Source organism: Diaphorina citri, unplaced genomic scaffold (genome assembly GCF_000475195.1).
Source record: "Diaphorina citri unplaced genomic scaffold, Diaci psyllid genome assembly version 1.1 scaffold999, whole genome shotgun sequence".
In the NCBI taxonomy this organism is placed as follows: Eukaryota; Metazoa; Arthropoda; class Insecta; order Hemiptera; family Psyllidae; genus Diaphorina; species Diaphorina citri.
The window spans coordinates 25046-48846 of NW_007378430.1; the positions used below are offsets into that span (position 1 = coordinate 25046).

The following is a 23801-nucleotide window of genomic DNA, read 5'->3' on the forward strand; positions in this document are numbered from 1 at the left end:
AACATGCTTGTTTCGCCAGCCTAGTTAGCTTGGAACTTTGGAGACATCTGCTTTGTAAGGGCTAGGTCGCGGGTTCGATTCCCACCCGGGCCAAAGTTCATTCTAAACAGGTAACTTGTTATCATCAGGGCCAAACTCTGTTCTAAACAGATAACGTTCGTTCTCGGAACGGCTGGCTTTCTCCTATCCTGTCCTCCTCTCTTTGATTGCGGGATGACAAGGCCCCCGTTGTTTCAGATCCCTCCATGAAACCTCTTGTAAAAGCTGTCTGGTGTCTTCTATAAGGGGTCGTTGATAACCTTTTGAACCATTTCACAATAACCACCGTGTAGCAGCAATTGCGAAACTTATATTTTGCGACTTGGAACATTTTAATACACGGATAATGCTGTGCACATTTGCATGGCGATAAATAAAGTTTGCATCTTTTATCTGACCCACAACTTTGCGTGGGTGGCTCAGGTCAGTTGAGATATTGCATAGGTAATGAAGTAATGATGTAAATTGAAAAGGTAATTAATACGTATGTAGGTAGTGGGTTACACAGGTGCATACTTCAATCCAAGGTAATGACATAAGGTAGTTTTACATTTACCATGGTTTCGTGAGAGAAAGAGAGTGAACGCTCCACAATAAATAGTTTTTATTCGGAATATTTTCTGTTGTCAGAAAATTCCAACGAGGCGAATTTTGTACGAAATCATGCCACTACATTGTCGAACGTTCAGGAGAATAATATTGAGACAATAGAACCTTACCAGACGAATTACTCAAAATCAAAACAAAGAAGTCAGGTGGTTAAGCCAACTCTAGACTCTGGTGGCCCCGGAATGATAAATAGAGATTTTATTAAATCAAACAGTATGGAATCTATAAAACAACCAAAAGAAAGAAAACTTGAAAAGAGCATTAAAGTAAATAGTCAAGATTGCAAAATATGTAGAGCTATCAAGGAAAAAAATATGAAGCGAAATAAAACGAGGCCAAAGTGTGAACACTGTATGAGTTGTAAAGTAAAGAAAAACAATGACATAGGAAAACCTGAAAAGGAATATTCTAATAATAAAATGAGTAAAAAGGTTCTAAATAGGAATTACTACTGCTCATCTTCAAATGACAATGAAGTGGGTGAAAAGAAATGTCTTCCGAAACAAAGACCAACAACTTGTCATCCTGAAGAATGTATTAGAAAAATTAAAGAATTATTACAAAGTATTGAACCTTCTACTTCTTCAAAAGGTTACCAGATGTGTAGAGAACAAAACGATATGAGAAAAAGAAAAAGAGACCACGATGAATGTGAAAAGTTCCATCAGGTTAACACGAAGAGGAAAAATCCAGAAAATAATAGAAGAAGTCATGAAGATGACAAGGATACCCAAACACGGGGTTCATGTTCCGAAACAAAGACCAACAACTTGTCATCCTGAAGAATGTATTAGAAAAATTAAAGAATTATTACAAAGTATTGAACCTTCTACTTCTTCAAAAGGTTACCAGATGTGTAGAGAACAAAACGATATGAGAAAAAGAAAAAGAGACCACGATGAATGTGAAAAGTCCCATCAGGTTAACACGAAGAGGAAAAATCCAGAAAATAATAGAAGAAGTCATGAAGATGACAAGGATACCCAAACACGGGGTTCATGTAAAAAACCTCATAATCCTGATAAAAGTGGTAATAGAAAATGTAGTGATACAGAAATTTTAACAAAACCCTCTAAATCAAAAGGAAAAGGGAAGAGCAAAACAGCAAAAAAGAAAAAGAAAGACACATCAAAAGGAAAATGTCAAAAGGATCTTAAAATTAAGTCAAAAGTACATGAAGAAGAAACCAGTAAAAAATGCAATCATGACAAGAATAGAAAGGAAAGTCGAGAAAAAAAAGACAGAAGAAGCAATTGTGACACAAATGAAGACATCGAGCATTGTGAGTCTGATGACAATGATCAAGATACCAATTCTGATGATGACGATTTGGAAGAGACAGAACAAAATGATGAACAAGACATGGATAATGGCACAGAAGATGAAGAATTAAATGAATATAAAAACAATGAAGAAGAACTTCTCAATAATGAAGACGAAGAGGATGACGATGATGCTGATTTGGAAACTCCTGAAACGGAGAATACAAGTGATGTTGATGAAGCGAGTGACTGCGAAAACAGCGATAAAACACTGTCTATTGTCAAAAGTAAGTTAACAAAGTTTTATATTTTTCAACTTCTCCTGTGCATGTACTCGGAAGGGAACCCAGTTCACAAATTTAACGCCAAAGAAATATTCATGTAACATCTTTGTTTTCTAATATGGAGCAGACATTTTTGTGAGCTCGGTGAATTTCACGTGCTAATGGGTTTCTGCACTAAATTATGAAACTTGTCATGTTTAACACCTCATTTTTCAACTTCTCCTGTGTATGTACTCGAAAGGGAACCCAGTTCACAAATTTAACATTTAACGCCAAAGAAATATTCATGTAACATCTTTGTTTTCTAAAATGGAGCAGACATTTTTGTGAGCTCGGTGAATTTCACGTGCTAATGGGTTTCTGCACTAAATTATGAAACTTGTCATGTTTAACACCTGAGGCTTCGCCCCTGAATACTAATATCGTACCTGAGTTTTGTCTCGAAGAAATGAAAACTGAAAACTAAAAGCGAGAGGAAAATATTAAACGTAGGAAATGTTTTGCTGGCCTCAAACTTGTCATGTTTAACACCTACACGTAGTCTAGATTTTCCAATTACCATCTGAACGACAGGATAAATTATTTATCCTTGAGAACTTTTATCTCCGTAATTATCCGAAGGATAATGAGAGAAAAGGAAATTGCTTTCCTGTTAAGTCGAGGAAAGGTCGGGGTGCTTTTAATTTTGCAGTGGTGAGTTACATGATATTGAGTGCTTTGCTTTGATAACAGCTTTTATGTAGGTATGCTATAATGAAAATTAGAAAAGGATTATTCGAAGACGCTGCTTCCAACATTTAATATTGCTCTCTTTAAAAAAGGAATCCAATGGTGAAAACCGCATCTTCCTAGGTCATCTAGAAGTGGGTTAGAATTAGTATGAGTGAGTGAGTGAGTGAGTGAGTCAGTCAGTCAGTTACACAAGGGGCTGAGTACCTATATGTGGTAATACAATGACAGTTGACATAGATTTTCATGCATCTTATTGAAGGTAATGTGTAAAGTTGTATAATATGTACTGTGTGGGAAATTACGGCGCATCCACCAATTCCTAGTGGAGACGTCAAGCGTTTAGGTACCTTTATTTAATATTGTAAATATTGCAACCATATCCTCTATGCATAGAATAATAGGCCTTATTAGTATTAAATATACCTATGAAAAGGGCTCCTAATACGCCTCAAACGTTTTATTTTTGCACTAGGTTGTGGGTTCGATTCCCGCCCGGGGACGGATTTTATCCTAAACAGACGAGATTTGTTCTCGGAACGGCTGACTTTCTCTTATCCCATCTTCATTCGCTTTGGGGACAACAAGACCTTAGCAGTTACAGTTCCCTCTATCAAACCTCTTAAAAAATCTAGATCGTCGCTTCATTAAAAAAAGAATCGACACCGTTTGTTTGTTCTACTCCATTTCTCCTTGACGAGAAAAAGAAAAGTGCTGGCTGTTTCGACGTTTGACCAACAGCTTTTATGTAGGTATGCTATAATGAAAATTAGAAAAGGATTATTCGAAGACGCTGCTTCCAACATTTAATATTGCTCTCTTTATTTGGATTTCCCCTGTATCCAGGAATATTAAACAAACTTGGATTCAAGAATCGAAGTTTTGTTGATGTGGACACGGTTAAAAGAAGTAGTCCAGATCTGACCATCCTAGCACTGCTTATCATCATACTCATCATACTGGCTGTTATATTTGTCACTGTACGAATATTCAACAGAAAACATGATATAGCCATTGACTCGCAAGGAGAATTTCAAGTAGTCAAGATGGATATCGGGCAGAAGTACGAAACATGTCTTTGTTGTAACCCTCAGTCTCATGCAAATCATAATGTGCAGCAATTGTACTTCTGTCGAGAGAAAATGAATGACCCAAACACTGGCAGTGAGTAATCTTTTACAAGTGGGCTTTTCGCATGAACATTAAAGGCTTCAAAGGCTTGTTCAAGGTTAGATTTCATCCTTGATTGGTGTCTTTGATGTTTTTAGTTTCCTACATTTCCTTTGACAAAACACTCTGACTGGTGTCTCCCTCTCCGTGTAGAATCTTGTAGACAAACTCCGTGTAGACAAAACACTCCCTCTCATTTTAGTCATTTGTTTGTATTAAAGGATCGGATTGGTGAGTTTAGCATTATTGTATTCACTGTAGGCAAAATGTACGAAAACCTCAATTTTCGTTTTACGTTCTGCTCGCATAAGTCTAATCTGCCTAAAACATATAAATAATTCATTATCTAAATTCCAGGTTTCTCCACTGTGCTAAAAGCTCTCTATCTTCCGGATCAAAATTCGTATCAAAAGTTGAGTCAAACCTCACTGTATTCGAGTCTGACACCTGAACTGAACGATGAGGAAAAATGTGCTCGTAAGATACTACACGGGAAAAGACACATCAAAAGTTCTAACGACTTGCACAAAAGCAAGAAATAAACAGACGTAGAAGTTATATCTGAGGAAAAAATAGTATAAATAACGTGAAAAAACTCCGAAGGAAATATATTTCATAAAACAATCATTAAGATAATAACTTAGTACAAACCTGTCTTTTTAAATCAGATATTTGAGTTAGAACTCTTGTTAATTTCAATCCGCAGCAGATAAATTATGTCAAAATTTTCAGGAATTCTAACAAGTATCTTAACCTTGATAAGTTAATCTCTCTTTGCTTCTTCTATCAATCATTGTCAATCTTCATGCATTCATTATAGGAAAAATGCACGGTATACCCATACCACCTACACGTCAAATGACGCTGTCACTACTTTCTGTCAGAGCAAATGAAATAGAAGACAATAAAATAATTCACTGAAAATTGAAATTAAAAAAGTCCATTGCGCTTCTCTGAGTTTAAGTTTTGTGTATTCTTGTTGCAACCAAAATGCATAAATTAAAAAATCTACTTAATAAAAAGAAAGAAATAAAGTTTCTGAAAAGTCCGCAGATGAAAAGAGGAAGGAGAAGTGGAAGAAAAGAAAAGAATCAAGAAGGAGAAGGGGAAAAAAGAATAACAGTAAAGCAATTATAAGTCTGTTAAATTATTATACTTGGGTATAAAATATTCATGAAAAAAGGGGAGGACGTTGTAAACTTGGAGAAAAGTTGTCGGTGCTGAGGGGGACAATAGATATAATGTGCTTCCCCAAGGTGTAAGTAGAGAGAGAGAGAGAGAAAGAATGAGAGTGATAGGGAGAGAGAAAGCTTGGCTTTTATCGCCCACCTGTGCTGTATAATATTATACTCTGTCGAACTTCCCTGTTATTTATGTTTGTGTTTCAGAAAAGTTCATTTTCCAAAATGAAATTCCAAAAAGTCCCCTCAATTTCTACCCTCGCCTAGGGTGCCTACACACGAATCCAAACGTACAAATGGACTGAAGCCAATTCGACACTTGTCGCATAGAGAGAAATCTGCAATGGCTTTGCAAGATTTGTGGCACGTCCGAAAATCAGTTCGCAAATCCTTGGAATGTTCCTGTCCTAGTCCAAATGGTGTTTTAAATTTTAAATTACGGTTCAGATGGAGATTTTATAGTTGAAAATTTTAATTTTTGGACTAATATAGGCACCACCATTATTAAATTTGACTCGAATCCATTAGGAATGGGTAATATGGACTGGATACATCCAGTTGAACTCGTCGTGTGTAGGGGCCTTTATTTCTCCTCGTCCTTCTCTCTCCTTCTTTTCTTCCTTATCTGTTTCTTTCTCTCCCTTCTCCCTCTACTTCTCTCCACTCTCTCATCATTGCCCCTTCCTCTACACTCCCTCTCATTTTAGTCATCCATTTGTATTAAAGGATCGGATTGGTGAGTTTAGCATTATTGTATTCACTGTAGGCAAAATGTACGAAAACCTCAATTTTCGTTTTACGTTCTGCTCGCATAAGTCTAATCTGCCTAAAACATATAAATAATTCATTATCTAAATTCCAGGTTCATTACAAGTGGGCTTTTCGCATGAACATTAAAGGCTTCAAAGGCTTGTTCAAGGTTAGATTTCATCCTTGATTGGTGCCTTTGATGTTTTTAGTTTCCTACATTTCCTTTGACAAAACACTCTGACTGGTGTCTCCCTCTCCGTGTAGAATCTTGTAGACAAACTCCGTGTAGACAAAACACTCCCTCTCATTTTAGTCATTTGTTTGTATTAAAGGATCGGATTGGTGAGTTTAGCATTATTGTATTTACTGTACGCAAAATGTAAGAAAACCTCAATTTTCGTTTTACGTTCTGCTCGCATAAATCTAATCTGCCTAAAACATATAAATAATTCATTATCTAAATTCCAGGTTTTTGTTCTTCATAAAGGTAAAATATGGTTAGCATTGAGGCTTAACTATGACTCAAGGTAATATATGGGCCATTTATTTTTCATAATGGCCAATAAAATGCAAGCATGCAGGTACGTATGCCTCTAGTAATTATGAGAGGTGATGTCTGTGCACTTTGCATAATTTTGTTGATAGAACGGTGCGCATAAAAAATATCAGTAGTTTTCGAACCTTGCAAAAGGTTTAGTGCATACTGTATGAGCATTGAGCAACTTACCGAGTGCATAATGCATTAGTTTTTTTCATAGCATTTTATGTGTTCATTTTTTGTGCTACAGTGTTTTGCTTTTAACCTTAATAAAGGTTTTTCAAGATCTACTGAGTACAAAATCTCATTTCATTGTGTGTTGTTCTTTCTTCTTCTCTTTGATGTTGAAATTTTCGTCTCGAATTCCTCTTTAGAGAATAACAGGAACTGTGATTTCCTTTGGATTGCTTTCCACGAGTGTTTTTCTTCTTCTTCTTCTTCTTCTTCTTCTTCTTCTTCTTCTTCTTCTTCTTCTTCTTCTTCTTCTTCTTCTTCCTCTTCTCCGAATAAATTCTCCACTCTCCGTCTTTGGATTTTAATTTTTGACAAATTTCTCTCATGAGTGCACAAAAATAAAGACAAGATTTTTTCTTTCTCAAAAAATGAGATTAATGAAAAAAGAAAGGAAAAAAAATATTAGAATTTGTTCACTTATTAAATTGATGAGAATGAGATTATTAAGACTTATTTTCTCGTCTTATTTCAGAAACCTAATTGGGTTTGCCCATTATATTGCAAAGAAAACAGGTAGGAAATTTAAAGTTCTGAGAAATGGTAAATTCTCCACTCTCCGTCTTTGGATTTTAATTTTTCATAAATTTCTCTCATGAGTGCACAAAAATAGAGACAAGATTTTTTCTTTCTCAAAAATGAGATTAATGAAAAAAGAAAGGAAAAAAAAATATTAGAATTTGTTCAATTATTAAATTGATGAGAATGAGATTATTAAGACTTTTTTTCTCGTCTTATTTCAGAAACCTAATTGGGTTTGCCCATTATATTGCAAAGAAAACAGGTAGGAAATTTAAAGTTCTGAGAAATGGGAACTTTTTAGAAAAATTAAGATAACGTTAAGATTGTTCGGGATGTTTGAATGATTCTTCGCTGGAAAATTTCATGGCGGGCTCTCTTTTCCGAAGGCACTAGCCCGACTAGACCATCACGCAAACTTCTCATAGAACAGGAATAAATTATATTTTCTCCCCGTGTGCTTTTTGTTTTGTAGAAGTTTAGTACCTGAAGGTGGGTTGAATTGTTTAAGTCATTACGGTACAAGTAGGAAATAGTTAGAACCTCATTTCCTGTTCTCGAGTAGTCTAGAACGCTAATTACATTCTCATCATCACATTTTGTTTTGTAGAAGTTTAGTACCCGAAGGTGGGTTGAATTGTTCAAGTCATTACGGTACAAGTAGGAAATAGTTAGAACCTCATTTCCTGTTCTCGAGTAGTCTAGAACGCTAATTACATTCTCATCATCACATCATTGAATCGTCAGAAAGTCAATAATCAGGCCAACATAATTAGTCCCTGTGTTAGCATGATTGCTTCTTTTCGAAAATGATCAGCAGTCTGTTTTACAACTTGGGAAGATGTTTTTTGTCTTTTTTGACAGTTCAGGTGTGTTTTAACTGTTTTTCCTGTGTAGATAATTTTGGTGTTTCAAGTCTGAATTTCATGCCACCAGTCTTGCAATCCTATGGACTTTTGAATGAGACATTTTTAGTAAGGAGCGCGGTACAACGCTACTACCGCTCTTCCCCGCCAAGCCAAGAAAGTTTGACAGCGCTATTAATTGAATGGTAGCAAGTATGAGGAGAAATTTTCGGTTTTTAGTCCGTCCTTCCTTCATTATTACAATAGTAATAAAAAGGTATAAGGGACGGACTATTGTATTCGCTTCGGTGTCGTCTGTCTTTTGAATGCCAATAATGACAGTTTGCAATTTTTCAAAGGTAATTAATAATTATCAACGAGGTATTTACTACATCCTCTTATTTCTCTGCATTATGACTTATTGTATTACTCTAAAATGATAAATTTAACACAATATTATAATAAGACATTGTGTTATTCTGGTACTTTGGACAACAAATATGTACATAGGGTCACCAAAAGAATAATATTGCTGATTGTCGGCAATCTTGACCTTCATAATTAGAGTTCCCATTCGTACGTATCCATTTCTAGATCCATCATACCAACCCTTCCCTGATGGAGGAAATGGAGGAAGTCCTTCCTTGAAAAATATTCAGTGTTGGAAATTTCCAGGGTATCCAATGGCCTTGTGAGAATATGTGTGGGCATATGGAAGAGAAAGAAGAATGCGGCATTTAATGAAAAAGGCTTAAATTCACGCAACAGTTGTCTCTTAGCCTGAGGGAAACGGAGGAAATGAACAGAATGAAATGAGAGGAATAAAAATATTAATGATCTTTGCTACAACTTTGGGCGTTAAGTTTAGCGTAGCTTTGCAGGACTTTATGTACCTACATGTTGTATTAGGCAATATTTTTAGGTAACAGTCAAGAATATGCTAAATTGAGACTATACTGAGCAAAGAGAGGATGTTGGTTCTTTATTATTTAACTTTGTATCACATTTTTTCGACTTTAAGTCTCCGTCCGAACCAGGTTGTTTCACAAAAGCATACTCCCGACTCGGAGACGGAACGTATTTGGGACGTATGTGCGCGCTACTTTAACATACTCGTCTTTGCATCGTTCCAAAGTTTTTTCCCCTGAAACATTTTGTGGATTATATTCGTTTCCCGAAGTAAAGTTAGATCCATAACTTACTCTCACGCGTGCCAAAGACAAATGAACCACTCGTGTGAAGCAAACTCGTGCCTCACCTGGCTTTTCTCAAATGTTATTTGAGACATCAGCTTTGTCAGGATACAATTTGAGGGGGAGGGAAGGGATTTCCGTTTTCAATTTTCCACTGAGGAGAAACGAAAATCCCGTTTTCTGTTTCTTTTTCCATCTCTACCGCTCTGACACGAATAATAAACTCTACAGCTTGTATCTTTGTCTTTTTTATTGCGGAGAATTTCTTTTCCAATTATCGGGATTTCCGTTTTCAATTTTCCACTGAGGAGAAACGAAAATCCCGTTTTCTGTTTCTTTCTCCATCTCTACCGCTCTGACCTGAGGGAAGGGATTTCCGTTTTCAATTTTCCACTGAGGAGAAACGAAAATCCCGTTTTCTGTTTCTTTCTCCATCTCTACCGCTCTGACACGAATAATAAACTCTACAGCTTGTATCTTTGTCTTTTTTATTGCGGAGAATTTCTTTTCCAATTATCCGTGTCTTTTTGGCGGAGAAAAATGAGTACAAATTTCTTTTGGTGTAGATTCCTAATTTCGTACAATGTTTTCCAAATGATTTCCACTCGATTTTTTTGTAAATTTCTACGCGAGGATGCCTACGACTAACGACAGTAAGGATTTGAGAACTGTTTGTGTTCATAGAGATGGCTACCTTTGAGTTATGAGAATATCTATGCTATGTCTTATTCGGGCAAATTTACCCGTTCATTGCACACTTACAAGCTAACAAACATTTTAGGTACGTTTGTAACTACCAGTAAGTGTACGGAACTACGAAACAATATTACGTACAGTCGTACAGACAGATCTAACGCGAAGTCGTGTTTTACATAATGATACTCGTATTACTTCAAATGTTTATTTCAGTTCCGTACAAACAAAAGAAAACAAAAACAAATTTCATTTGAGCTCCCGTTCCCAATATAAGAAGTTTCGTATTCCCGACACATAAATAATAAGTGTAGGAGGAGTATGTATGTGTTGTGTTGCTATTACAGAAGTTGGGTATCTGTAACGAGTTACAAGACATTTTCATACAAATAGCTGCTATCTTGTAATAGCATACCTTCTTCCCTTTGGTGCCTTGGTGGCGTAGTAAATAGGGCACAGGTTTAATTCGCCAGAGAGAGAGAGAGGGGGGGAGAGTAGGAGAGAGAGAGAGAGAGAGAGAGAGAGAGAGAGAGAGAGAGAGAGAGAGAGAGAGAGAGAGAGAGAGAGAGACATGAAAAAAAGGGGAGGACGTTGTAAACTTGGAGAAAAGTTGTCGGTGCTGAGGGGGACAATAGATATAATGTGCTTCCCCAAGGTGTAGGTAAGTAAGAAGCAAGATATGAAGTGGTGCATGATAATCTCACTCTGCTTCCTCCTTCTCGTAGTGGTTCATTAAACTGTAAAACACACTCAGAAAAAGCCTTTATTCCTCCAAAAAAGGAAGAAAAAATGCAAATACAGTGGTCCCAAAACCTTAGACATTGTGAACTAGAGCTTAGAAATAAACCCGGACATTCTGTGTGCTAACACTCCACATTTCAGTTCCCATTAACGATCTGAAGCTTTCTACCCCACCTTCTGTGACTCTGTTGAGTACAACAAACCCATCCCAAAGTGGAGACGTCAGTTGTACAAAAGGCACTTTTCGCCCTTAATGTGTTTTTGACATAGGGACTTCTTCCTCTTTGAACAATGTGGGACTTAATTACTCTCTCTCTTCAGAACCAGTATGGAATCTATAAAACAACCAAAAGAAAGAAAACTTGAAAAGAGCATTAAAGTAAATAGTCAAGATTGCAAAATATGTAGAGCTATATCAGTATGGAATCTATAAAACAACCAAAAGAAAGAAAACTTGAAAAGAGCATTAAAGTAAATAGTCAAGATTGCAAAATATGTAGAGCTATCAAGGAAAAAAATATGAAGCGAAATAAAACGAGGCCAAAGTGTGAACACTGTATGAGTTGTAAAGTAAAGAAAAACAATGACATAGGAAAACCTGAAAAGGAATATTCTAATAATAAAATGAGTAAAAAGGTTCTAAATAGGAATTACTACTGCTCATCTTCAAATGACAATGAAGTGGGTGAAAAGAAATGTCTTCCGAAACAATACTGTATGGGTTGTAAAGTAAAGAAAAACAATGACATAGGAAAACCTGAAAAGGAATATTCTAATAATGGAATGAGTAAAAAGGTTCTAAATAGGAATTACTACTGCTCATCTTCAAATGACAATGAAGTGGGTGAAAAGAAATGTCTTCCGAAACAACAGTTCCCGTTCCCAATGCAAGAAGTTTCGTATTCCCGACACATAAATAATAAGTGTAGGAGTATGTGTTGTGTTGCTATTACAGAAGTTGGGTATCTGTAACGAGTTACAAGACATTTTCATAGAAATAGCTGTTATATTGTAATAGCATACCTTCCTCCCTTTGGTGCCTTGGTGGCGTAGTAAATAGGGCACAGGTTTAATTCGCCAGAGAGAGAGAGGGGGAGAGTAGGAGAGAGAGAGAGAGAGAGAGAGAGAGAGAGAGAGAGAGAGATAAATCGGGATAGGAAGAGTGAGATGAATTGAATTGAAACTGGATATATTTTTCAAAAAAATAATGGAAATTCAGTGGAATTTTGGAAATTTTAATGGAATAAAAATTTAATGGAAAAGGGGAAGGAGGAAAAAAAGCAAAAGAGAGAGAGAGAGAGAGAGAGAGTGACGCTAGTGTGACTGAGAGGGAAGATTTTGGTTGTAATAAATCTCGAAATGTCGAAAACCATGTCACACTAGAGGGAGAGAGATTTAATGGAAAAGGGGAAGGAGGAAAAAAAGCAAAAGAGAGAGAGAGAGAGTGAGTGACGCTAGTGTGACTGAGAGGGAAGATTTTGGTTGTAATAAATCTCGAAATGTCGAAAACCATGTCACACTAGAGGGAGAGAGAGAGAGAGAAAGAAAGAGAGTGATAGGGAGAGATAGAGAGAAAGAGAGTGATAGGGGGAGAGAGAGAGAGAGAGCGAGGGAGAGAGAAAGCTTGGCTTTTATCGCCCACCTGTGCTGTATAATATTATACTCTGTCGAACTTTCCTGTTGAGTGATAGGGAGAGAGAGAGAGCGAGGGAGAGAGAAAGCTTGGCTTTTATCGCCCACCTGTGCTGTATAATATTATACTCTGTCGAACTTTCCTGTTATTTATGTTTGTGTTTCAGAAAAGTTCATTTTCCAAAATGAAATTCCAAAAAGTCCCCTCAATTTCTATACCCTCTCTTAGGGTGCCTACACACGAATCCAAACGTACAAATGGACTGAAGCCAATTCGAAACTTGTCGCATAGAGAGAAATCTGCAATGGCTTTGCAAGATTTGTGGCACGTCCGAAAATCAGTTCGCAAATCCTTGGATCCTAGGGTGCCTACACACGAATCCAAACGTACAAATGGACTGAAGTCAATTCGAAACTTGTCGCATAGAGAGAAATCTGCAATGGCTTTGCAAGATTTGTGGCACGTCCGAAAATCAGTTCGCAAATCCTTGGAATGTTCCTGTCCTAGTCCAAATGGTGTTTTAAATTACGGTTCAGATGGAGATTTTATAGTTGAAAATTTTAATTTTTGGACTAATATAGGCACCACCATTATTAAATTTGACTCGAATCCATTAGGAATGGATAATAAGTACTGGATACATGCAGTTGAACTCGTCGTGTGTAGGGGCCTTTATTTCTTCTCGTCCTTCTCTCTCTCCTTCTTTTCTTCCTTATCTGTTTCTTTCTCTCCCTTCTCCCTCTACTTCTCTCCACTCTCTCATCATTGCCCCTTCCTCTTTTCCCTCTCTCTTTTATCCCTGCCTTCGGTAAAATATTGTTAGGTTAAGGTATTTCAGCATTTTGCTGCTTTGTAATATTGAACCCCGAAGTATGATGATTAATCCCAAATTCTACCCTCTCTCTCCCCCCTCTCTCTCTTTCTCCCTCCCTCCCCTTCAGCTCTCTCTCTCTCTTTCGTTTTATCTCCTTCCCTTTTATATTTCTGCTGTAATTTTGTATTTTGAGCCGAACTTGTATTGTGGTTTCGTATCATCACAGCTTTTCGGTAGGTACATTATATAATTGTTTGCTACTTCAGCATTTCGTGTTAATTCGCCTTACCCAAATTCTTTGCAGCATAGGTAATACTTGTACTCATCAGAAAAATACAGTGTCACTATGATTACTGTCTTGTCTATATTGATGCTGAGATACTGATAAACTCTAAGAAGATGTGTCTAATTCCAACAATTATTGGAGCTGTGGCGCTCACAACAACACTCAACACAAATAAAATCTTACATAGAAAACGCAGGTTCTCGTTTCTCCACAATGTCCATCTCTGAAGTATAAATATCACTTCCAAATTCTTGGCCAGCACCTGAGAGCTATGTCTAACTGATGAGTTCCAATAAGAACGAAACGCGTGCGGCTGCTCTCAGGTGTTGGCCAAAGAGCAAACTCCTGAAGTACGTGCAGCAAACGTATGACTATAATAATAATAATGGTTGCGATCTAGTGGTCACATTATTTGTCGCGGTAACAATATATATGTATGTTGTGGTCCCTAACCATATACATTACTCCTCGTGGTTACATTTCATAATGCCTGCACGTTTCCGCTGAAGTGCTGAAAATGTGGCACACAGGTAGAAAGGAGGTAGGTATGATAAGGAGGAAGTGGTTGAAAGAGAGGGAGAAATGTAAAAGGAGAGGGAGGAAGAAAGAGAGAAAATGTAGGTAAGATGGTGAGAAAGAGAGAGAGAGAGAGAGAGAGAGAGTAGACAGGATGGGAAGGAATAGCGAGAGAGAAATGGAAGTAGGAGAGGGAGGAAGAAAGAGAGAAAATGTCGGCAAGAGAGAGAGAAGGTAGGTTATAGGATGGTGAGGTAGAGAGAGAGAGAGGAATGTAAGTAGAAGGGAGAGAGATAGAGATGTAAACAGGAGAGGGAGGAAGAGAGAAAATGAAGGTAAGACGGTGAGGGAGAGAGAGAGAAAAGGATGTAAGTTGAACTCAGATTCGTGCTGGAATATTTCTGATTCTTATTAAAAAGTGAAGTGTTTCTTTGCCTGTTTTCCCTCCTACGTATTCGGAGGTAGAGAGAGAGGAATGTAAGTAGAAGGGAGAGAGAGAGAGAGATGTAAACAGGAGAGGGAGGAAGAGAGAAAATGAAGGTAAGACGGTGAGGGAGAGAGAGAGAAAAGGATGTAAGTTGAACTCAGATTCGTGCTGGAATATTTCTGATTCTTATTAAAAAGTGAAGTGTTTCTTTGCCTGTTTTCCCTCCTACGTATTCTCAGTTTCTAACGTGTTTTACTTTTGCTTTTCTGTTTCATGCTGACTTCACGGTGCAGTTTCAGAAAAAGAAATCCGACAGTGGTAAGTTTTGATTTTGAAAATCATTGAAATTGAATGAAATACGCAAAATGCAAGTAGAATTTTGATTTTGGTCGGAAAATGATAACTATTAATAGGCTTGCCAAACGTCCCGAATTGGCCGGGACAGTCCCGAATTTCAGGGGGTGTCCCGGCGTCCCGTTCAGTTTGATTTTGATCGGAAAATGATAACTATTAATAGGCTTGCCAAACGTCCCGAATTGGCCGGGACAGTCCCGAATTTCAGGGGGCGTCCCGTTCAGTTTTTCATTTTGGGATTTTGGGGCGTTTTGTCCCGAATTTCCGTTTCTGTCCTAGGGTTGGGACATCGACATCGATGTTTTGAAAACATCGATACATCGGAACAAAAACATCGATGTCAACATCGATGTTTTTGATTACGATATATCGGATACTCGATATATCGAAGTTTAAAAACATCGATGTATCGGAACAAAAACATCGATGTCAACATCGATGTTTTTGATTACGATACATCGGATACTCGATATATCGAAGTTTAAAAACATCGATGTATCGAACATCGATGTTTTCATCTCGATGTCCCAACCCTAACCTCTATAAATCAGAATTTGTTCTTAACTTGTTTAAATTTGTCATGCTTTCATCAGTTTGCTCTTCCACTTTGCTAAACCTTTAAGTAAGAAGCAAGATATGAACTGGTGAATGCTAATCTCACTCTGCTTCCTCCCTCTCGTAGTGGTTCATTAAACTGTGAAACTCACTCAGAAAAAGCCTTCATTCCTCCAAAAAAGGAAGAAAAAAAATCCAAATACAGTGGTCCCAAAACCCAAAACCTTAGTCATTGTGAACTGGAGCTTAGAAGAAAACCCGGACTTTCTGTGTGCTAACACTCCCATTAACGATCTGAAGCTTTCTACCCCACCTTCTCTGACTCTGTTGAGTAGAACAAACCCATCCCAAAGTGGAGACGTCAGTTGTACAAAAGACACTTTTCGCCCTTAATGTGTTTTTGACATAGGGACTTCTTCCTCTTTGAACAATGTGGGACTTAATTACTCTCTCTCTTCAGAACCACATGAAATATCGTCGCAAACCACATGAAATATCGTCGCATCCTACAAAGGAGTTGAAAGGAGGGACGTTTTGTCTCTGCTAAGTTGCCTTTCCATTTCCACATGTAGGGAACGGAGAAGACTTTTGCCCAGAATAATGTTTAATTTCATTTCGAAAGCGAAAAGACAGGAAGAAAAGATGGAGACGGAGAGGAAAAGGGGGATGAGAGGATTTTTGAGGGAGAAAGAGGAATAGTTGACTGGATTAAGGGAAGAGGAAGAGGCAGGGAGGGGAGTTGATGCTTGAGGATGGAATTACAATCCAAATGAAACTGCGTTGGAAATTTCCAGGGTATCCAATGGCCTTGTGAGGATATGTGTGGGCATATGGAAGAGAGAATGCGGCATTTAATGAAGAAGGCTTAAATTCACGCAACAGTTGTCTCTTAGCCTCAGGGGGTGAGTTTATGAACAGAGTGAAATGAGAGGAATAAAAATATTAATGATCTTTGCTACAACTTTGGGCGTTAAGTTTACCGTAGCTTTGCAGGACTTTAATACCTAGGTACCTACATGTTGTATTTTTAAGTAACAGTCAAAATATGCTAAACTGAGACTATATTGAACAAAGAGGATGTTGGTTCTTTATTTGTTAACTTTTTATGACATTTTTTTTTTTTTTTTTTTTTTTTTTTTGATTTTAAATTTCCGGGCCAAAAAAAAAAATTCAAGGTGCATAGCATGACATAGTATAGGTTGTCAAAATTATAATAATGTCGTACATATCTTTCGTATTTACATATTTATGTACTTTTTTACGTACTTTTACATATTTTACTTGAGATGTCTGTTTGCTGTTTGTGTGTATGTTTTACTACCGAGGTAGGTACTTCACTTCTTTGCACATCAAAAGTAGGTACCTAATTCATAAGCTGAAAGTAAAAATTCGGGGTATTCTCGTATAGTGCTGTATGTTTTCTTCTGTCCGTTTTATTCATAACACTTTACTATACGCAGTATACGCTTGGGAAATTCCACGTATTGTTTATTATTTTTGAAAAGTTATGTCCTTTGTAAAAACATGAGCGTACAGTTACCTCATAACCAACATACGACGATTTACAGCGAAAACATCAACAACAGCACCAACAACAAAAACATGAGACGTTTTTGAGCGTACAGTTACCTCATAACCAACATACGACGATTTACAGCGAAAACATCAACAACAGCACCAACAACAAAAACATGAGACGTTTTTCATCTTCAAAGTCATCTCACAATTTAGCGTTTGAAAAAATACTTTTGTCTCGACAATAACAAAAGCTCGTATGATTTTTTTTTTTAACTTAAATAGAACTAGGAAAATAAAATAGTTCTGAAAAGACAAAAGAGAACATTGCTAAATACGAGAGCGAAATTGATTGCAATATTTCAAGTTTCAAAGTAAATATTCAGCTCGGTGAATTAAAGTGTTCTTAATTTGGCACAATGCTGATTTTAACTTAAATAGAACTAGGAAAATAAAATAGTTCTGAAAAGACAAAAGAGAACATTGCTAAATACAAGAGCGAAATTGATTGCAATTTTTCAAGTTTCAAAGTAAATATTCAGCTCGGTGAATTAAAGTGTTCTTAATTTGGCACAATGCTGATTCAGAATTTTTCTTCCAATTCTAAAATCTTTTTCGTTGCACTCTGAAGAATGGGTTGAACATCTATTTTCAGAGGGTTTCGTCAGTAAGTATCGCAGAATACTGGACATTCGTTGCTTAAATACAAGAGCGAAATTGATTGCAACATTTCAAGTTTCAAAGTAAATATTCAGCTCGGTGAATTAAAGTGTTCTTAATTTGGCACAATGCTGATTCAGAATTTTTCTTCCAATTCTAATATCTTTTTCGTTGCACTCTGAAAAAAGGGTTGAACATCTATTTTCAGAGGGTTTCGTCAGTAAGTATCGCAGAATACTGGACATTCGTTGCTTTTTGCTTAATCCTAGGAAGTTGTGATGTTAAGGAATAGCATAAAAGCAAAGATAGCTGTCAAATATCACATCCGGCTATCCCACATAGTTCACTATTTAATGGCAAAACTTGGGCTACAAGGTTATACTCATGTCAGTTGGTTTACAACTTGGAATGGAGAAACAAACTTGAACAACAAAATAATGTCTTGGCTCTCCCTTCTTGGTTATACTCATGTCAGTTGGTTTACAACTTGGAATGGAGAAACAAACTTGAACAACAAAATAATGTCTTGGCTCTCCCTTCCACAAAGTTCTTCTCCTTTTCTATCTTTCTTCACATCTCTTTCTCCTTTTCTCTCTCTCTCTTTTCTCCTCTTTCCCCTCTTCTCTTTGCTTTCTATCTCTCCTTTCTCGGTCTCGCCTCTCTTTCATTCTATCTCTCCTTTCTTCTCCTTTTCTATCTTTCTTCACATCTCTTTCTCCTTTTCTCTCTCTCTTTTCTCCTCTTTCCCCTCTTCTCTTTGCTTTCTATCTCTCCTTTCTCGGTCTCGCCTCTCTTTCATTCTATCTCTCCTCCTTTTCCCTCTTCTTTCTCTTCTCCCTCCTTCTCTCTTTCTCCGTTTTCTCTTCAATTCTGCTTTTCAGAAAATAATAAAGGCAAAAGGGCACTGACAAACCAAGGGAGGGGAAGGTTTCCTCAGGAATGGGAGGGGAGGGAAATTTTGCTAGAGCAGGATATTCATTCATTATTTATCTTATCTTCATCCATCTCTCCCTTTGTTCCACTTTTCCGCCTCCGTCTCACCCTCTCATTTTTTGTTTCCCTCCCGTACTTTTTACTTTCTATTACTAACAGTATAGCGGAGCTATACTAGTAATGAAAGTATTGCAATCGGTCCAAATTTTCAAAATCGGGAATATTTCTAAAATTTTTTTCGTTGCACTCTGAAGAATGGGTTGAACATCTATTTTCAGAGGGTTTCGTCAGTAAGTATCGCAGAATACTGGACATTCGTTGCTCAAAAAAGTGATTTTTAGCCCATGGTCTGTACGTATGTATGTACGTACGTACGTACGTATGTATGTGTGTACTCTTAATCCTAGGAAGTTGTGATGTTAAGGAATAGCGTAAAAGCAAAGATAGCTGTCAAATATCACATCCGGCTATCCCATATACATAGTTCACTATTTAATGGCAAAACTTGGGCTACAAGCTACAAGGTTATACTCATGTCAGTTGGTTTACAACTTGGAATGGAGAAACAAACTTGAACAACAAAATAATGTCTTGGCTCTCCCTTAGAAAAATGTGCTCGTAAGATACTACACGGGAAAAGACACATCAAAAGTTCTATCGACTTGCACAAACGAAAGAAATAAACAGACGTAGAAGTTATATCTGGGGAAAAAATAGTATAAATAACGTGAAAAAACTCCGAAGGAAATATATTTCATAAAACAATCATTAAGATATAATAACTTAGTACAAACCTGTCTTTTTAAAACAGACATTTGAGTTAGAACTCTTGTTAATTTCAATCCGCAGCAGATAAATTATGTCAAAATTTCCAGGAATTCGTTAACCTTAATAAGTTAATCTCTCTTTGCTTCTTCTATCAATCATTGTCAATCTTCATGCATTCATTATAGGAAAAATGCACGGTATACCCATACCAGTGGTACCTCAAAACATGTGTTGGTAAAACAAAAAACTGACCATCGAAAAATTTGACGAGTAAGGCCCGACGCATATTGGAAGAAGCGCGACTTTTAGTAGCCCATCTAATCTTTCAATGGGCGGCGGGCTTGAGAACTGTTGGTTCCGGGCAAATGGGGCCAGATCAACCTATGACCGGCCCGAGTGGAAATGCTCGCTTAACTGTGTGGAGGTACTTTGGAGAAAGTTACCAAGCACCTTGTTCCCTAGGCATAACACTTGAGTGTGAAGTGCTATGTTCTAAAGCACACATACATACAGTTCCTTATTGTTTTCTTTCCCTCCGAATGCTTCCTCAAGTAAGATGAACATTGTTTTTCTTCCGTGTTTGTTTTGCCATCTGAAGTTTTCGGTAATTAGGGCTTTTCTCATAAACAAGTCCCCCTTGTTATACCTACCTATTCAAGTTGCATAGCATGACATAGTATAGGTTATCAAAATTATAATAATGTCGTACATATCTTTCGTATTTACATATTTATGTACTTTTTCTACGTGCTTTTACATACTTTACTTGAGATGTCTGTTTGCTGTTTGTCTGTATGTTTTACTACCGAGGTAGGTACTTCACTTCTTTGCACATCAAAAGTACCTAATTCATAAGCTGAAAGTAAAAATTCAGGGTATTACAGGTTTAAATGGGAAAAGGTGGTATACAAAATATCTCAAGAACGGTTTGTCCTAGAGCGATGAAAAAAGTAAAAATTCAGGGTATTCTCGTATAGTGCTGTATGTTTTCTTCTGTCCGTTTTATTCATAACACTTTACTATACGCAGTATACGCTTGGGAAATTCCACGTATTGTTTATTATTTTTGAAAAGTTATGTCCTTTGTAAAAACATGAGCGTACAGTTACCTATGTTCTGGGAAAACTTGCTTGTAAATAAAGGAGGAGGAAAAACGAAGACTAGGAACTATAGGAACGAAACTTGTGCCCAAGGTATACGCAGTCTCAGGGGAAATTAAAATGAAAGATGGCGCAGGCAGCTATGACACTTTTTTTTTGAGGTGGAGAAAAACAAGGTACTAGGAAGGGAGGGAATAACATTTTAGAGGAAAAAAATGGACCGGGACATGAAAAATGTGGACAAGGAAAAATCTCGAAAAAGGTACCTTCGAAGAAGAAGAAGGAGGAGGAAAAAAATCCCCTGAGGGGCTGTCGGCTGTCGAACCTAAATTTACAACGGACTGGACTGTTGGGATCTGGGGAGTAAAATGGGCTTGCAAGGTGCCTATACACGACAACTCCTTCTGTCCCAAGTTCAAATGGATTTGAGCAAATAATCGCATCAGATGGTCTGAGCGTGAGTACCGGGAATCAGCAGTATTCAACATTTGGATTATTTTATCTGTTTCAGGCACAAAGGTTTCCTAAAAGATTGTCCGAACGGTCTTCTCACTGAACAAGTAAGTATCTCTCTCTCTCTCTCTCTCTCTCTCTTTCTCCTTTCTCTCTCTGCCTCCCTCCCTCTTCTCTTTCCCTCTCTCTCTCTGTCCCTCGTTTAGTTGCTGTCTTTCGTTCGGTGTCTTCTATGTATACTTCCTCTGCTTTCTTACTATCACTCTCCCCTTTTCTTCATCTTCCTCAGTCTCTTCCTCATCCTCTTCCTTCTCCTCTTTCTCATACTAAAAGTTATAAATGAGAAATGAGAGTCATACCTACACACGGAATACCAGAAATAAATCCTGCTTAGTTGCTTTCTTTCGTTCGGTGTCTTCTATGTATATGTATACTTCCTCTGCTTTCTTACTATCACTCTCCCCTTTTCTTCATCTTCCTCAGTCTCTTCCTCCTCCTCTTCCTTCTCCTCTTTCTCATACTAAAAGTTATAAATGAGAAATGAGAGTCATACCTACACACGGAATACCAGAAATAAATCCTTCATCCTTGTCTAGCACATACAATATTCCTTATAGCTATCTTACGCTCTCATTCCTCTTGGAATGTTTTTTTTTATATCTCCACGTTCAACTCCTCTCTCTCTCTCCCCCCTCTTACTGAGTTATAAACGTGTTCTTTTTTTCCGGAATGTTTTGGGCTCTAAATTCGACCCAAATTGCCTAACATCTACGTAACGTTCCTCGATAGGTACAACAGAAGAGCTTTCGACTCTTTCAGATGTACATACATATTGATCTTTCAAAGGCATTTCAATTTATATGCAAATACACATTGTAAGTTTGTATGCCATTGCTGCCCTAATTCCTAAACACCCAACACAGATCCATCATATCCAACATACATCCTACATACCTACACCTACTCATTTACCTTCCTAGTAACCTACATCAATGCCCTCAAGGTTCAACCCTACCTCCCTACCACTCCTGGGTGTATAGTTATCATCTCTCCCTCTCTTCTCCATATCAGAGTAGGTCTAAACACAGTCAACACAGATCCATCATATCCAACATACATAACATGCCTTACCTACACCTACTCATTTACCTTCCTAGTAACCTACACCAATGCCCTCAAGGTTCAACCCTACCTCCCTACCACTCCTGGGTGTATAGGTATCATCTCTCCCTCTCTTCTCCATATCAGAGTAGGTTCGTACATCAATGCCCTCAAGGTTCAACCCTACCACTCCTGGGTGTATAGGTATCATCTCTCCCTCTCTTCTCCATATCAGAGTAGGTACTACCTTCCTACCTTTCTTTACTTCTTCAACACAGATCCATCATATCCAACATACATAACATGCCTTACCTACACCTACTCATTTACCTTCCTAGTACTCTCTAGGATCCGAAATTCCGAATACGATTCATTGCGAATTTTATAAAACTGTAAATTATTAAAACTGTTTACTAACTTCTCGTTTGTGACTTGTTTCAGGGGTTCATCAAAATCTACAAGCAATTCTTTCCGCAAGGAGATCCCACCAAATTCGCGTCACTTGTGTTTAGGGTTCTTTACTTCTCTTATAAGTTATAATACACCCCCCATGGGGTACTTTTCCTCCCTAACGGGGAGGGTTAGGAGGTGTTTGCTATCAGAATGGAATTTATATTTAGAGCAGCAGGAATTTATATTTATTGCAGCAACCCAAGCTTTATTTACTTTTATTTTTACACAGTTTACACTTTTTCACGCCCCTTTCTCTCTCTATTTCTCCCCACATATATCGCTTTTTCCCTACTCCCCCTTTTTAGTCCGTCCTTCCTTTATCATTACAACAGTAATAAAAAGGTATAAGGGACGGACTATTGTATTCGCCTCGGTGTCGTCTGTCAGTCTGTCAGTCTGTCTGTCTGTCTGTCTGTCTGTTCCCATAGAAGGACTTATCCAAACCTGGTCGACCTATATATCAAATTAAAGGTCTTTTTACCAGGATCACGAAAATGGTGGTGCAAATTTTGTCCAGAAAACCATAAAGCCAAAAAACCAAAAAAAAAAACTGATTTTTGGGGGATTTTTTTCACATTTTCTCACACAAATGAGATCTGATCTCGAAATTTGTCGCGACGACCTATAAACTCAAAGCGAGAAAGTTTTAGATAACACTTCAGCCGAGCCCGGAACCTACAGTACACTGAGAAAAAAACTAGGGTGCCGGTAGCCCAATCGAGTGACTGGGTTAAGGCACTCTATTATTGAACTCTATACCTCAGTTAGGGAAAACTACCTTAAATTCTAAGGAATTTCAGGGAATTGATAATCAAGGAGTGCTCCTTGAATCCGACTTAAACTGTATTTTCCCCCGTGCATTGTTGGCATTAGATCCAACTATGCCCGGCCCTGGACATTCTGGCTGAAACGGAACTCTATGTACCTGGTAGGTACCTTACCGACACTATAATTATAACGAATAGATGTATAATGTATAATTATAACGAACGAGGCAATTAAAGTGGCAAAAGAAAATTACACTCCTTTCTAATTTCACTGCTTTTCACCCTTCATAATCTTCATTTTATCCTCTCACTCCCTTTCTTTTCAATCCAATTACGATTAACGCCAGAACTTCTTCGCCCTTTCCCTTTATAAGGTGCTTTTCGATATGGGGATAAAATCTGAAATGACTATCTACGTATCTAATACCATCAGCAAGAGTGTTCTGGATAGAAAGAAGAGATTTCAAGGATTAGTTCAAAATCCTAGCCTAGAAAACACAAGTTTGGGATTTTTAGGAAAGGATGAGAGATAAGGATTAAGACCTTTCGTTGTAGACAAACAATTTGAAAGTGATGTTGTGATCTGGGTTTTAACTTACCTGTGTAATTTTACTTGTTGGACTAAATTAACTCGAGATTTTTCCTCCTAAGTGCTAGAATATGCGTACTCCAAAATAAGCAA

The 23801-nt window shown here is 37.5% G+C and overlaps 2 protein-coding genes across 3 annotated transcripts in view; both read left to right on the forward strand.

The window, feature by feature from the left end:
- LOC103513639 (frequenin-1-like) overlaps window positions 1–22439 on the forward strand; it is a 47458-nt gene extending 25019 nt beyond the window's left edge. Inside the window, exons 3-5 of the mRNA XM_017445901.2 lie at window positions 14754–14778; window positions 20857–20905; window positions 22341–22439. Coding sequence (XP_017301390.1) covers window positions 14754–14778; window positions 20857–20905; window positions 22341–22439 — 173 coding nt within the window. The remainder of the gene's footprint in view (window positions 1–14753; window positions 14779–20856; window positions 20906–22340) is intronic.
- Window positions 491–4719, forward strand: LOC103513638 (uncharacterized protein DDB_G0283697-like). 2 transcript variants are annotated; one of them, XM_026826789.1, is made up of 4 exons: window positions 491–1193; window positions 1447–2197; window positions 3770–4087; window positions 4451–4719. In XM_026826789.1, the coding sequence occupies exons 1-4, from the start codon at window positions 831–833 to the stop codon at window positions 4633–4635; spliced, it is 1617 nt and encodes a 538-aa protein (XP_026682590.1). In that variant the 5' UTR covers window positions 491–830; the 3' UTR covers window positions 4636–4719. The 2 variants fall into 2 exon arrangements, with proteins under 2 accessions (XP_026682590.1, XP_008476706.1); XM_008478484.3 differs by lacking the exon at window positions 491–1193 and having other exon boundaries at window positions 1405–2197.
- Window positions 22440–23801: the final 1362 nt, after the last annotated feature.

Excerpts from the sequence above, each read along its gene's own strand:
- LOC103513638 (XM_026826789.1), top strand. The coding sequence starts at position 831 with ATGATAAATAGAGATTTTATTAAATCAAACAGTATGGAATCTATAAAA. Across the intron at positions 1,194-1,446 it reads CTGAAGAATGTATTAGAAAA|ATTAAAGAATTATTACAAAG; the intron begins ATTAAAGAATTA and ends TGTATTAGAAAA. Across the intron at positions 2,198-3,769 it reads AACACTGTCTATTGTCAAAA|GAATATTAAACAAACTTGGA; the intron begins GTAAGTTAACAA and ends CCCTGTATCCAG.